Below are 15,232 nucleotides of genomic sequence, written 5' to 3'. Positions count from 1 at the left end.
TCTTCTTGCAAGGAGATGACTAAACAGAAACTTAGGATTTGTGTGTCCAGCTTCCTGTCCAAATACCCTATAAAAGGTTGTTTCAAAAGTTTCGGAAACTGGAAAAAAAAAAGTTGGAAAAAAAGGCCTCATCCCAACATGAGTAAAGGACTGGGTCCAAGTTTCCTATGGTGGGCTGTTCCAACTGCAACGAGCAACGGGACGAGATTTCTTGGGCCTACAAATCTGATGGTTGGGCTATGGCTGAACTAAATTACTAAGGGGCCATTGGCAGGCCCATTACCACCCCTGGACGACCTTTCACCTCGCGAACTCGAATTCCTCTCCAAATCGGGTAAAATAGAGAATTATGAATATGCAGTGCACAAAATAATAAAAGCTAACAAAAGAGAAAATTTGAGAAATATGAAAATCCAGTTCAGTTTTATTGACGTGGCAGGTTGGCACGTACATGCAGTGCCGTGTTTGTACAAAAACCCCTAGCACACCACGCACGACTCCGGCCTAGCTTATTCGACCTCGACTCCGGCCGGCGAGGTACGCTAGCTGGTCACTCTCTCACAGCCGCCTGGCTCCCCGTCCGGGAGCGGGCACGGGCGGCGGCGTGCCGCCCAGCTGGTGTGCGGCCTCCTCGCCGTCGCAGAATCCACGGAGGACGTCGGCCTCCTCGGCGGTGAACCCGACGGAGGCGAGCATGGCGGGCCAGCAGTATCGCGTGGCGCCGCGGATGGCGACGCAGCACTCGGGCCCGATGTAGGACTCGCCGTTGACGAAGAAGATCAGGATCTCGCTGTAGCACGAGCTCAGCCCCATCACCGCGCCCCAGCATTCCGCGAACCCGCCCCCGCCCTGCTGCTGCTGGCCGGCGCCGGCGCCGCCGTCGACGTCGAGGGAGGTCGTTGACAGGTCGTGCAGGACCTGCAGGCGCGCCACCCAGGACCGCACGGCGGCGGCGGGGGCGACGGCACGTGGCGGCGTCACGGCAACGACGCCGTGGGCGAAGACAAGGAGCGCCGCCGCCAGCGCGACGACGACGGCGGTGAGAGTGTGACGCGGGCGTGGTGCCGCCGCCGCCGCTGCTTCCATTGCCATTGCCTGATTGCCAGGTGCTCGACCTTGTGCACGCTCGTGGTCTTTGTGGTTCTGGCCGGAGTAGAAGATGGATGGAGGGGTGGTTCAGCCGGGATCGAGCTGAGGCTTATAAATAGCAGATGACAGCGAATTGATGATCATGCACGCATTCAAGTAGAGTTGGAGTTGTGAGTGGGCGGCGAATTCGTAGCACAGGTGAGTAGTGCTCACCGGCGTGGCCGTGGCGGTTCATGGAAGGCCAAAGGACTCATGTGGTTCAATCGACGATTACAAAGAGGAATGCCAAAGGTCCAAACGCACAGTATGTTGCAGCCTTGATTGGTGCCATTGACGAAGCTGCTGGTGACATCAACTTCATTGCCCGTATGTTGTAAAAAAAAAACTTCATTGCCCGGACCACATGACTATTGTACGTGGTTAATCATTCTATAAAGTCATACACATTCATGTGATGCCTCGTATAGAGCAATAATTTTAGAATGATTAGTAGAGGTCGTCGTCAGAGTTTGTTTAGAAGACTTCATGAAATAGCTGTACCTCCATGTAAGAATACAAATCCGGTTTGGGATGGGGGCCAGATAAGTAACCAGCATCCGTGTATCCAATCATATTGGGATCATGATTTCTCTTAAAGAATAAACCAAAATTCTTTGTGCCACTAAGATATCTAAGGATATGCTTCGCTCCCGTCTAATGACAGTGAGTTGGATTTGCATTATGTCTAACTAGTATATTCACTGCAAATGCGATATCAAGCCTGGTGCAATTTGCAAGATACATAAGTGCTCCAATGACACCAAGATATGGAAACTTGATCCCAATATCTTTTTCCCAATATCCCGTGGTCTAAATGGATATTTCTCTATTTCTAAAGAACGAACAACCATCGGGGTTTTGTTATGATATGATTTGTCTATATTGAATTTCTTCAATATTTTTTAGATATAGGCTGATTGATGCACTAAAATCCCTGAAGGATGGTGCTCAAGCTATAAGCCTAGGCAATATTTGATCTTACCCAAATCCTTCATCTCAAATCCACGTGATGGAAATTGTATCTCAAATGATTACATAATTATTTCTATACCATGATAATATCAAAATAACCAATATACACAATCATGCTTCATTATATATAATGTATGTTGTGATTTGTATTTGAATTCAGAATGTGAAGTCCATTGGGACTTATACGTCCGAAATCTGTTAAATTCATTTGATCTGTCAATTATTGAATTTGAAAAACTTCATTTTCACACATACAATGGGGTATACTATGATGGGTCTCTGTGTGAAACCATATGCTACAAGCTCTCATTGTTCACCATCTTGCTTCTAAAAAGAAACTTTATGAGGAAAGATATTACTATGTTAATACTTTTCATCATTGAACAAGAGCAATCTCCTTAATTGCCACCTTTTAGTTTATTCAAATTTGAGTGTGAAGACACTCTACCTAGGACTTTTTGGTTTGGATTTAGTAAGGTGAAGAGCAATCTTTGAGGAGTATATGTCGTGGCAATTTGTAGTCTTTAAATGATTGATTCAGTTCTTGAAATCAATATAGCATGTGAAAATGGTAACCTTTTTGGACTCCGAGTCATTTCTCATATGGAGTCAGGGTGTTCCGATGTTCTAGGATCAGAATTTGGGTGCAACGTTGATCCAGGTGGATTTTGATCTGGGTTTTGGATGCTCATTCATTTGGGTGTCTACCAACTTGAGGTTGGCTTGGATTTACTAATTTGGAGGATCTTGTCCTCGGTATCCTTGGACGCTTATTTGGAGCATTATTCTTAGGAGCAGCCGTACTTCTCCCCCTCTTCTTTGGAAGTGGGAGTTGAATGGTTTTAATTGGTACCTCCATTCTTTCGGACGTATTATAATTAGGATAAGAGGATTTTGTCACTCTTATTATCAGTAAATGTTTCTGGCAGATTCTTTGCAATATGATACAAATATAAGATATTCTAAACGATTAGGTTTAGAATCTTTGGTATGTGGATGTGAGGATTGCTCTTTTGATTCCTGGTATTCTTAATGTGGTATAAATCTTCTCCTAATGCCTAGAATTATCCTCAAATGTGATCAACACACGGGCAATTTATAAATCTAGGATCAGAATTGAGTGTGGCCATTATTTGTATGCTCATAAGATACTTAATGATGAAGTTCCTAAAGACCAAACAATCCATATAAATGGATTAGATCCTACGTCCAGGATCATTTAATCTAAATTGAAAAATTTGAGCAAAGTATTTGGTAAATTTATGGTACCTTATGAGTAAGTCACACAGTTAGAACAACATCGTAGATGCATAAATATGCATTACATAGAATTTTCATGGTTCATAAAATGGCAAATAGAGTCACATGTATGTTCTTGAATTTCTTCAAGAAATTTAGTGTCTCATATTGATGTTATGACCAATAGAATCGATAATAATTCTCACGTTATCCATAGGGTTGAATAACCGAGACAAATATGCCAAGTCTTGTTGACATCAAGATTGACAATTATTATGTACGTAACATTGGATACATATTATGTATGTTTTGTTTAACTACTTGATGTGCCATATCTGTTGTTAAGAGAAAATACCCCTCTTAGTTGTCATCTTGGGGTTTCGATATGAAAAACCACATTGACGGATGTCTCTATAATTTTAATTGGGTACATTATGGAATCAGAATAAAAAATGGATTCATGATTATTATTTGAGTACCAATAGGGAGTATGATAGTAGCACGACCAAAGCCCACTATCGTGACATCGCGTCAAGCGATAAACAAAATATTTCCCTATCTCTATGTAAGAGTTTAGGAATATTTTGCTTCTCTATGTATAGAGTTTGTGGTGCAACTATCCACTAGAAAAAATTTCTCTTTGCATTTGGATTGACTCTCGTGTAAGTCTGATGGTTAAAACATTAATGTGGAATATATTAATAATCCATTTGGATTATTATGAAATTCACAGAAAATAAGGGGGTTTTGTGCAAAATGCACAAGCTTATCCACCCAATCCCACGGACGGTTCCTCACGCTTGGACAGTTTCATCGAAAACTAGGCCGAGCGGGCACCGCCGCTGCTCCCGCCAAGGAGTCCGTGACTGGGAGCGGCCGCCGCCGCTCGTTGGCCTGACATGTGCGAGCGCCACTGCTGCCGGCCTGGTGTGCGTCAGGCCGAGGAGGATTCCCCCTCGCTGGGGAGATGACGCCGCCAGGGAAGACCTGACCACTGTAGAGATGAAGCCGCACACATGCCTGGCCACGAGAGCCGCAGGCACCGTCGCATGTAGGCGCTGGCCGCGAGCGTGGGAGGAGATGCGCGGGGCCGCCTGCCACCGACTCGACGCCGCAGGGACAGGAGCCACTTGCGCGAGCCGCCCGGCCGCGTGTCCTTGACAAAGTCGGCTACCGCCGGTGGCAAATGCCGGTCGTGCGGGGCGCCTTGCCACGGGCTCGGGGCCGCCGATTCGGGCTGTCCGGCCACGGGAGAGCGAAGGCTGCCGGGCGTGAGGGGCGAGCGCAGGGCCTGCCGCCGTCGGGTTTGGTGAAGCCGAGGTCGCTGTTGCCGATTTGGGCGAGGTCGTTGTCGCCGCCGTTTCTCGGAAAGGTAAGAATATCGTATAGATCAATAAGTAACCATGATTTCTTACTGCTCCGTGACGAAGACTAGCATTTTATGCCAGGCCTGATGCTTGGGTTGGCATCTCCGATGGCCGTCAGCATGGCAGTGATGATTCTGTAGCAAGCGCTGGTGGAAGATGATGCGCATCGGAGTTGTTGTCGTTGCCGACAACACCAGGTAGCCTCCGCTGGAATCGACGGAGACGGAGAAGCCAAATCCGCACTCTGTTGTTCTCCTTCTTGTTCTTGCGTCCAAGCGTTTTCTGTTCATCCCTTTCAAGCGAAGAGAGAGAGTGCTGATAACGTGTTAAGCGTGAATTTAAATGGACGAGATTTGGAAGAACTGTTTTTTTCGTTCCAGTGCTGCTGATAACACGTTAAGTGTGAATTTAAATAAACAAGATTTAGAAGAAATGTTTCTTTAATTGATCTCTGAAATGTTTTTATATAAGTGAAGGGTGTCATGAGGGGACATGACTTTTTCCAAAAGACATGTCTTTTGGGACTAAAATTAATTGTCTATTTCTATTCACTAATTCTTTGCTTGATGGATAAGATCAATCGTGAAGAGACGTTTGTTCACACCTATTCGTGTATAGTTGTCGTTTCACGACAACGAATGACCCATCAGGAGACCATCAGGCTAAAGCCAAATGATGGCACGAGGTGAGGGCATGAGGCTGTTCTTGTGGGCCATGCCTCTGCCTTCTGGACGCCGACTCGAATTGTTTATTTACTAGTAATTTGTCCACGCTGCGCGGCGCGAGTGGCGATGGGCAACGCGACCATGACCGCGAGTCCACAACGGCCGCGCCTCCTCTTCCACGGCCGTGCCTCCACCCGACCCCGCCGGCCGCCCGCGTCCCGAGCCCGCCAGCGCCACCGGCCGCCACCCAGCCATGAGGCAGCGCTGCCACCCCGGCCATCGATGGCACCCACTAGAGCTAGAGAAGGGGGTTCTGCTCCTGGAACGAAGATCAAGGGCAAGTCCAAGACCACGAGCATGCGCCACCTTCTAGCGCCGTCGGCAGCATCGGCACCGACATCGGCACCGGCAGCAACGGCTTCTCCAGCAGGAGGTACTAATTTGGGACCGATTGCTTGATTATTGCTTTTGCTATTGATGAAGCTTGGCTATTTGGGACCTTTTGCTTGATTATTTGGGACCGGCATGCACTGATTTAGCAATGTTTCACTTGGCTCTTGGCAGGATCAAGGAGTAAAAGGCCTTCATCTCAAAGTATTAGCTCTAGTGGAACTTGTGAAAGTCCATCTACAGCAGTATCAGTAGAAGCATCAGTGATGGGTTCTTCTACTCCAAATGTTGACACCAGTTGCAGTGGCAGTGGCGCTGGCACACTAGCAACAACCACAACTCCAGCGACCACAACTCCAATTAATGTCGATGATGATGACCAGGATGACAAGGATGAAGAGCAGGCTCACCTTTCTGGCAAGAGGTTCAAGAAATGCACATCGTCTATCTAGAAGTATTTCACCAAGAAAAAGGAGGTTATAGAGGTGGAGGGAAAGCAGTTTGCACAGCTGTGGGGATACTGCAATTTTGCTAACTGCAATCAGAGGTACAGAGCTGAGGGCGTATGTGGGACGACTGCATTCAAGAACCATTTGAAGTCAAAGCACAGTATTGTGGCGGGACAACAACAGCTTAAAGTTGGTAAGAACCCTGCTAGTGAAAATGCTCAAGTTCAGCCTTTCAAATATGACTAAGAAGCTAGCTTGAAGAAATTGAATTTGACAATAACCATGCATGAATATCCTTTCAATATAGTTGAGCATGAGTATCTTGTTGATTTCATAAAATCTCTCCGTCCTAGCTTTCCAATAAAGTCATGTGTCACTGTTAGGAAAGAAATAATGGACAAATATCTTGAAGAAAAGAAAACTTTGTATGCACACTTGAAAACTATCAAGTGTCGCTTTAGTGCAACAATGGATATGTGGACCTCATGCCAAAATAAAGGATACATGTGTGTTACTATTCATTGGATAGATGATAATTGGCGTATGCAAAAGAGAAATATTGGTTTCTTCAATGTAAAAGGAAGGCATATTAGTGCAAAGTTGTCTAAGTCATTCACTGAAGTTATGGTTAAATGGTACATTGAAAATAGATTGTTTGCTTTGACTTTGGATAATGCTAGTTCAAATGAAGTGGCTGTCAACGATATAATTTCATATCTGAAAGAGAATGCTAATAGTTCCCTAGTTTGTGATGGGATATTTTTTCATGTTCGATGTGCCTACCATATTCTCAATTTGGTTGCTAGAGATGGGTTGAAAGTCATTTTAGGAACAATCAGCAAGGTCAAATCACTTGTACTAGCCGTGAAAGGGTCTCCATTGTAGTGGGAAGAGCTTATGATGCGTGCCACCGAAGCTGGGTTGGATACAAAGAGGGGTATCTCGATGGATGTTTCAACTAGATGGAATTCTACCTACCTAATGCTGAGAGATGCCTTATACTACAAGGATGCATTTATTAGGTTGAAGTCTTCAAATCACTGTAGTTATGCCAAGATTTCTCCATCTTCTGCTGAATGGGACAATGCATTGACAATTTATGGTTGCTTGAAGAAATTTTATGATCTCACTGAAATTTTATCTGGCACTTCATATCCTACTGCAAACTTATTTTATAAAGGTTTATGTGCGCCCCTTCTCAATGGACGGTCCACTCACCCGCGCCGTCCCCGCTTGGACGGAATCCGCCTGCGCCACTCGCCAGTGCCGCCCCCACTCGCCCTCGCAGGACGGACTCCGCTTGCCCGCGCCGCCCCCACTCACGGGATAGACTCCTCCTGCACCACTCGCGCGGCGCCGCCTGCCCACCGTCCAGACTCACGCCTCCCTTCGTGGCCGTGCTCCATCTGCCTGCCGTGGCCACTGCCGACGTCCGTGCCGCCGTCGAGCTCTACACCGGCGACCTCCGCGCACTCTGTGGCATCGAGCTCCGTGCCAGCATCGAGCTCTACAAGGACGAGCTCCAATCGTCCAAGTAACAAGGTGGCATTGCACTGAAAGCATATGTTGTAAGTGTATGTTTCAAGTATTTCAGTTGTTTCAGAGGTATGATGCAAGGGTTTCGTATTGATGTTGCAAAAGTAGATCGGTATGTTGCAATGGTTCTACACGTATGTTGCAAACATCTGTTTCCAATGTTTCATTTGTTTTTTTAGACGTATGTTGCAAGTGTATTTATCTAGATGTTGCATATGTTTCACACATATGTTGCAAGTGTTTTATATATCTAGATGTTGCGTACGTGTTGCAATGGTTTTCAAGTGTTTTATGTGTTTTTTTGGAAGTGTTCTTGTCTTCAGACGTACGTTGCAAATGTTTCATCTGTATGTTTTAAAAGTAGATCGGGTGTTGCACATATTGCAATGGCGCTGGTGACTAGCGGACAGCGGCCTGCCGTAGGGCGTCGCCTCCTACCTTGCGCCTTCCTTGCGTGGCGTACCTCACCCTCTCTTCTCCTCTCCCTCCCCTCCCTTCCCTTTCCCTCCATCTCGCCATGGCAGTTCGAGCTCAACGAGAAACCCTACCCGACGAGCACGCAAACACCCGCGGAGCTGGTGGCCCAGGTGGGCCGACGGCGGCATGATGCTCGCGTGGTGGCCCCGGAGTGGGCCCAGAGCAAGTTGAGGTCTGCGCCGTCCGCTCGCTATGCGCGGGAAACAAGTAGCCGCGGACATCCGGACGCGGGCATCTGTCCGGACGTCCGGGCGTTAGTAGCTCCCAACAATCTATTATAGTGGTGCAAGAAAGGCAACAGCTTTCATTGAAAATATTAAAAGTCATTGGAGATGAGCAAAGATAAGAATCGTCCTCCACAAACCAAGGGCCAAGCCTTGTATTCAGTGGAACCGTACGTCCAATGGTATCATTGGCTCAAAAAAAACAGCAGTAAGGGTATAGTATGTGTTTTTGTCATAGCAGAAGTCCCATTCAGAATTAGTGAATTAAATTACCACTATATTTATAACAACACACGCAACAAAGTCATTTCAAAATTCAGTCCATAAAGCCTCAGTGGAGTTATTCTGAAACTTGACGAGCCGCACCGCCGAGTTCGAGAACGGCGCACGACGGCGGCGACCAGGACCAGGCAGGGCTCGACGACAACGACATCTTGGTTCCTGCCTTCTTGCGAATTGTGATCAGTTGTTTCAGTTCATGTCCAGGCCCTAGGTATTTTTTATTTGTTCATTTTTAATCCAAATTAATTATTTGTATACTATTCCAGACTTCTAGTACTTTGTACTCATATAGTCATGTTTTTTTTTTCTAATTTAGTCATGTTAAATTAAAAATATATTATTGGATTTGCTTTTCCCTTTACAAATAAAATTGGCGTCTATATAATATAAGATTGTATACATGGTCTAGAGAGGCCGTCGCGACGAGCTCATGAGAGGTCTTCAAAATCCTAGGACCGGCGCTGGTGTTGATGGGCTGCTGGCCTCGTCTTGATGAGTCCTTCAGGACCGAGCGATCAGCGTTTGGCTTCACAGGATGCCCAACTTTAACAGCAATTGTGTTCTCTTTGTTCCAGCGTAGCGCTATTGCAGACTGGGAGCGAGGTTGACAAATTCCTAACAGAAGAGAATGAATCATGAGGTAATACACAAATAAAATCTATTAATCACCCAAGTGCCAATTAAGTTTTATTTTTGGTTGCATGCAGTTAACCAATCCAAAACTCGGTAATCAACATCTTTTAACCTTTCGGGTTTCAACACATAAAATTCATTTGAACAGTTTTGTCTGACAGTAGTTCGGAAGTATTAGTTTTTTTTATTATTTTATTATATTCTTCATAAATATATTACAACATAAACTAGAACTCAAAATTCCCTTTAGCGAACCTTGTACTGTGTCGAACCAAGGAATTTTAAATGTCAAGAGAAATACTAACCATATGAAGAAAAAAAATGTAGCTTCTTCTTAATGAAATGATACGCAGATCTCATGCGTATTCGAGAAAAAAAATACTAACCAGATCTAGAAGATTCTTCTGCAAATTTAAATGAGGGTAAGCCATTTGGTAGCTCCAGTTCTTCCTGGCAATAAGTGTCCTTGGGCGAAAGGGCGGTCTTGCTCATCACAGATCCAGTACGAACAATCCGACTGGTGTCTGTCTCACAGTTTAAGCTGTCTTTCTCAACTTCATCTCCATCCAACTCAGGATCAAGGTGTCTGTCTCACAGTTTAAGCTGTCTTTCTCAACTTCATCTCCATCCAACTCAGGATCAAGTACTCCCATCTGGAAGAAACTTTAAGTGGTTCATCAAATCCTTCCATAGGAACAAATGAATCATAGCTATGTGGGACACAATCCAGTTGCAGTTTTAGCAGATAAAATTAGAAAATTAATGCACTCGAACTAATGAGGCAGTATATATTGTAATATAAATGCATTTTTTTTTAAACACACAAGGTAGTGTTATAGCACTGGGCAGCTCATCCACATGGTGCTTATTAGAAAGGTGTCTCCCATAGTTTTCTTGCTCGGTTGAATTCAATTAGCACTCTCCCTTTGTAACTTAATACAATACATTAGCTGGAGAGGCTGTAATACAATACACAAGTGACATTCTGTATGCTCGCACAGTCATCGGGTGAACATGCAAAGAAATCTCCCATGACATATCTATCTATCTATATCTCTTACAAAGCTAATCCCCACTACATGTCTATCTCAACATGCAAGCCATCCACATCATTCTTCACTAACTATCCATATTATCTCTCACTAATAGTCATGCCATCCCACTAACTTCCAATCTCTTAATTGCAAGCTATCCACATCATCACCACTTAATTTCATTCCAAATTTTTCGTAATCCCAGCAACGTACGGGGTATCTTCTAGTTCTTATGTTCTTCAAATCTCATCTTCAAGTTCTTGAGTAGTGCTGGGGTGTACAATTGGGGATTTTTGAAGTGGTATGGATGAAATCATATGGGATAATAAAAGGAATCATGATTATGTCGTAGCACATCTTTGTTGTTGGCTGATCATATTCAAGGTGAATTCTGTCGATTAAATTATCACCTGATATCTCTATTCTCTAGCTTGTAGATACTTTTGACAAAATTTATAGTTTTTTTCTCCATGGTCCATGGTCCAGTTTGGACATAAATATAACTCCTTATGCATGAGCTGTCTGGTTTTTCCTTTAGTTGTGGAACTGTTTTTTTTTTCTTTTCAGAATTTCTTCAATGGAATTAGTACAGCAGTTTACTTTCAGTCATGAAATACGAGGCTGTGTATTTGACCTGTATTATACAGTACATGGTTGGATCACTTACTATTTGGTCTGCATTGCTTAGTTCAAATTGTGGTATCCTTAGAATTTAGCAGTTATATATTTCTCTGTATTTAGCTTCTTCCTTGAAGCTGGTTAGATGGACCATAGATATTGGCTCAGTCCTAGATGATACCTATGGGAATGTCGAATGTAGTTTACTTATATTAGGTGGAGAAGGTTCAGGACAGCACAGTGAAATGCAGCCCATTATACTCTTGCATATCTGGAAAGGATTAGTTGTGTTCACTAAATTGTTAACCAAATGTGGATAGGTACTGAGCTGGGCCTATGTTTTTTTATAGGGAATACAAGTGTATTTTCTTCACCTTCACTTTTTTGCACATGAATTGGTTGTATCATCCATCTGAGCTACATGGGAGTGTATAAGCACAGTGTGAGCAGATAGGAGAGGGAATTAGGAGTTTAAGTTTGAGCATATCTCTGTGCCACAACCTACTGATGTAGCACGATCAGCTGGAAGTCAACCTACAGATGCCATTGCGAGTGTGTGACAGGTAAGACATTTCCCTGATCATGTTGGGACAAACATGTTTCTTTTGTCTATTGGTTTGTATTATTAACCATGTGGATGGCTGTTGCGTAGTGTCGTTCCTGTCTTCAGGCATCAAGCAGAGCAGTTTGCTAAGCTCTGTAGTCTGTCGGCTCTACTGACTTACTAGTCAACGTGCTAAGCAGCGGCGGATCCAGGAAATATTTTAGGGGGGACTGAACAACACTGTTGCTCGATCTTAAGTCTCAGCCCCCCTACACTATAGAACTTTGCCTAAAAATTCATATGGGCTCTACAGTAATTTGCACTGATTCGGTTTAGGTAGGGGGGCTTGAGCCCCCCCCCCCCCCCCAGCCGGATCCACCCCTAGTGCTAAGGCAGTTATAAGTTGCTTTCTTGTTTTACAATCGAGGTTTCTGCTTTCTAGATATTGACACTTGTAACTAGCATGAATATGTTCCTTAGGGCTACATGGACATAAAGGAAATATCATTGCTCTCTTCCATAGAGGATTATATTACATGTGGGCTGGGCCGGCCAAATCCTTTTTCCCTGTCGCGCCAGCGGCTGGCGCGACAGCTCACGTTCCGCCACGTCAGCTCGGGTCAACGGCGGACGCCAGCGTAGCTCCCCTTTTTGCGTCAGTCATGTGGTGCGACAGTGTGGTACTGCACGTGACCAAAAGGATCGGTTTATGCAATTACATTTTTTTAGCGATTAGTATTAAAATATTGATTAAAAAAGAATTAAAATTAAAAAAAATATTGTCTCGCACATAGGGCTGCGCCGGCACCAAGGGACGATGGATCAGGAGCCGTAGACCCGCTCTCTACCCGCAGCCTGATCTAGCGCTGCCTCCAGCGCCACGGTGGCTGCACCATGTCGCGAGCTCACGGCCGCCGGAGCTTCTTCTCCGCGGCAGCGTCCAGAGAAGCTTCATCGGGGCTTCCCGAGTTCCTCCTCCGCCTTCTCTGCGAGTGACAGCGCATCAGGGCGAGAGAGGAGAGGTGGCACGAGATCAGGCAGCTGCCGGAGGGACGGGAGGAGGGGGTCAGGGCCTCAGGGGGCGCAGCCGTGGGAGGCAGATTGGGGGCCGGGGGGCGGTGCTGACAAGTGTGCAAAAAAAGCACTGTTAGTAGCCTTTAATGTATAAGTACTAAATGGAGATGGATTGAGACAAGAAATTGTTGAAGAGGTCGCTGCAGCATTCACCGTTAGTACCCGAACAGTTAAGCGTATATGGCAATGTGCGAGACAAAAGTTTTAAACATGGTTCGAACAGTCAGGAATGCCTTGCTTCGTATCTGTTCAGGAGTCATCTTTCTGAAACATATGACGTTGAACCACTATCGTTTTTGCTGAAAAGAGTATCAAGGTTGTACGTACTCCCTTGTCCCCAAATAAATCAACTCCTAAAATTTATGCAAGTCAAACTATCTTAAATTTGGCTAACTTTATAGGAAAGAGTAACAACATCTATAACATAAAATAAGCACATTATGAAAATATATTCTATAATATATGTATTTGATGTCATAAATCTTGACATGTTTTTCTAGAAATCCAGTCAAAGTTTAAAAAGTTTGACTTAAGACAACTTTAGGAATCTATTTATTCAGAGACGGATGGAGTATATACTTCATGTAAATGTGTGCTGCTACTGGTGCATGTCATTTAGGGAAAACTTAGTCGAAGTAATGAACTGCCATGTAAATATCTGTTGCTAATGTTGCCCTGTGGTGAAGAGCCATTTTTTTCTGAGCTTGTCCTCTCCCTTTTAAAATGCTCATTATTTAATTATATATTTATATGTAATTGATGGGTAAGCTGGACCCTGCCAAGGGTAAAATTGGAAATGAAATCTTGGGAAGCGTGTAGTGCCAAGTATTAGAAACACGTCAAACTGTAGCACATGAGAAGAGCCACAAAACTCGACCTATCTCACATGACAATAGTTATAAATAAAGCCACAATTGACAAGACTACAAGCTAAAACCACAGTTCACACTATCTTAGATCTCAAACAAGCTAAACCTCAGAGTTAGGGTGCAGTACGTGATTGACTTATTGCCTTCTTATTCATATACGGATGAAATATTTACCGTATAGTTCCTCAAAAAAATATTTGCTTTATGTGCTTGTGTGTGCAGATGGGATGCTTAAATGTGGGCCAACTGGACCTAAAGTATATGCATTATATAGTCTTTAAATAAATTAGGATTCAAGGCCTTTGAATCAGTAATTACCGACGGTAAATTACCGGCTAAATACGGCAATCTTCGGAAACGGTCGGAGGAGAGCAAAATTGTTTTCGTTTTCGTTTCCGATTATTTTTATCGTTTTCGTTTTCATTTTTTCAATTATCACTACCATTTCCGTTGAGGCTTGAAAACCAGAAAAAAACACGAAAACGATTTCCAAAAATCAGAAGTTATCATTTTTGTTTTCATCCCTATCTATTAATATGTGTTTCAGTGATCTGTGTCCTTGAGCTATCAGCGGGGAACCACTTCACCTGCATGGACTATCAAATTCTTCCCTTGTGCCTTGTACAGTGCTTCAGTTAGAAGTTTGTAGATCAGTTTTTTAGAGGAAAAAAAAGCCTTGCATGTAGTATAGCTCTTGGCCTTAGGTGAAAGATAGAGATTTTGTACTGATTAGTAATTGCTACATCCAATTTGGTGTTATCAAATGAGTCAGTGGACTCTAAAATCAATCAAATATACTCTAGGAGTCTACGCCTGCATGCTACGTTCTGACAGAATGATTTCTCTGGATCTGCATTACTACAGATGATGCACTTGCGATGATTTGGGGTTTGTGAAATTCCAAGCACTGGTTCTTTCCTATGATGACATGGGCTGGGTTGCAGAAGACTTGGAGCTCATATTGCCTTTCTCTCATACAACGATTCACAAGGATTACATGGTAGAAACATAGATAGTTTTCCTTCATTTTGCTTTTCTCCCATCTGTTCTCTCTACTCTGCCTGTATCCACAGCAACATTGCAACATCACTTTGAGAACCATGTTGAAGAGTTAGTTGTACAATGCTCTGGTTTGAGAAATGGTTATTAAAATCTGCCTTTTTTTTGGCAGAGGATCTAATCAGGACCTTTTCCCTTTTTCTGGATTCTGGGTGCAATCTTGGAGATTTCACTTGCATCGTTATGATACTTTTTTCCCCATTTAGATGCAATTCTTAGCATGCTAAATTGTTCCCAATTACATGAGCATGCTGTTTAAAACAAATTAAAACCCAAAATGAAAAGTAAACTCTAAATATAATGCGTATACAGGACCACATATTTGAAGTGCCTTGTAAGTGTTGATATATGAAGTTTGAGTTTCCATTACCGGTAATTCTATTTTTGATCAGATGTTTAGTTCTCTCGCTCCTACATTGACTAGAAACTTATGTCTTCATAGTTGCTCTTGCAACAGCTATAAAATTTTGTATTTATAAGTTCTGAGAGAGAGTTCTGCAAGACTGCAAGTTATCATGCCCAAGAGAGAAAGCAGAGTTGTAGATCTGGTAACATTGATTTGAAGAATGACGAAGGTGGCATAGAAATGTGTTGTTTAATTCAAACATGAGCACAGCATTGCAATTAGCGGAGCGGTTCAAACCCCAGCATGAATAAGGCACGCTAATTGCG

The 15,232-nt window shown here is 43.8% G+C and overlaps 1 protein-coding gene across 1 annotated transcript; it reads right to left on the bottom strand.

Moving 5' to 3' along the window:
* Positions 1-558: 558 nt before the first annotated feature.
* Positions 559-1,092, bottom strand: LOC136507293 (uncharacterized). The gene has a single exon (XM_066502062.1). The coding sequence runs from the start codon at positions 1,090-1,092 to the stop codon at positions 559-561; it is 534 nt and encodes a 177-aa protein (XP_066358159.1).
* Positions 1,093-15,232: the final 14,140 nt, after the last annotated feature.

This window comes from Miscanthus floridulus, chromosome 15, assembly GCF_019320115.1.
Source record: "Miscanthus floridulus cultivar M001 chromosome 15, ASM1932011v1, whole genome shotgun sequence".
NCBI classification, from domain to species: Eukaryota; Viridiplantae; Streptophyta; class Magnoliopsida; order Poales; family Poaceae; genus Miscanthus; species Miscanthus floridulus.
Note: the sequence above shows the minus strand (reverse complement) of the source record. Positions and strands in the feature narration are given on the sequence as shown.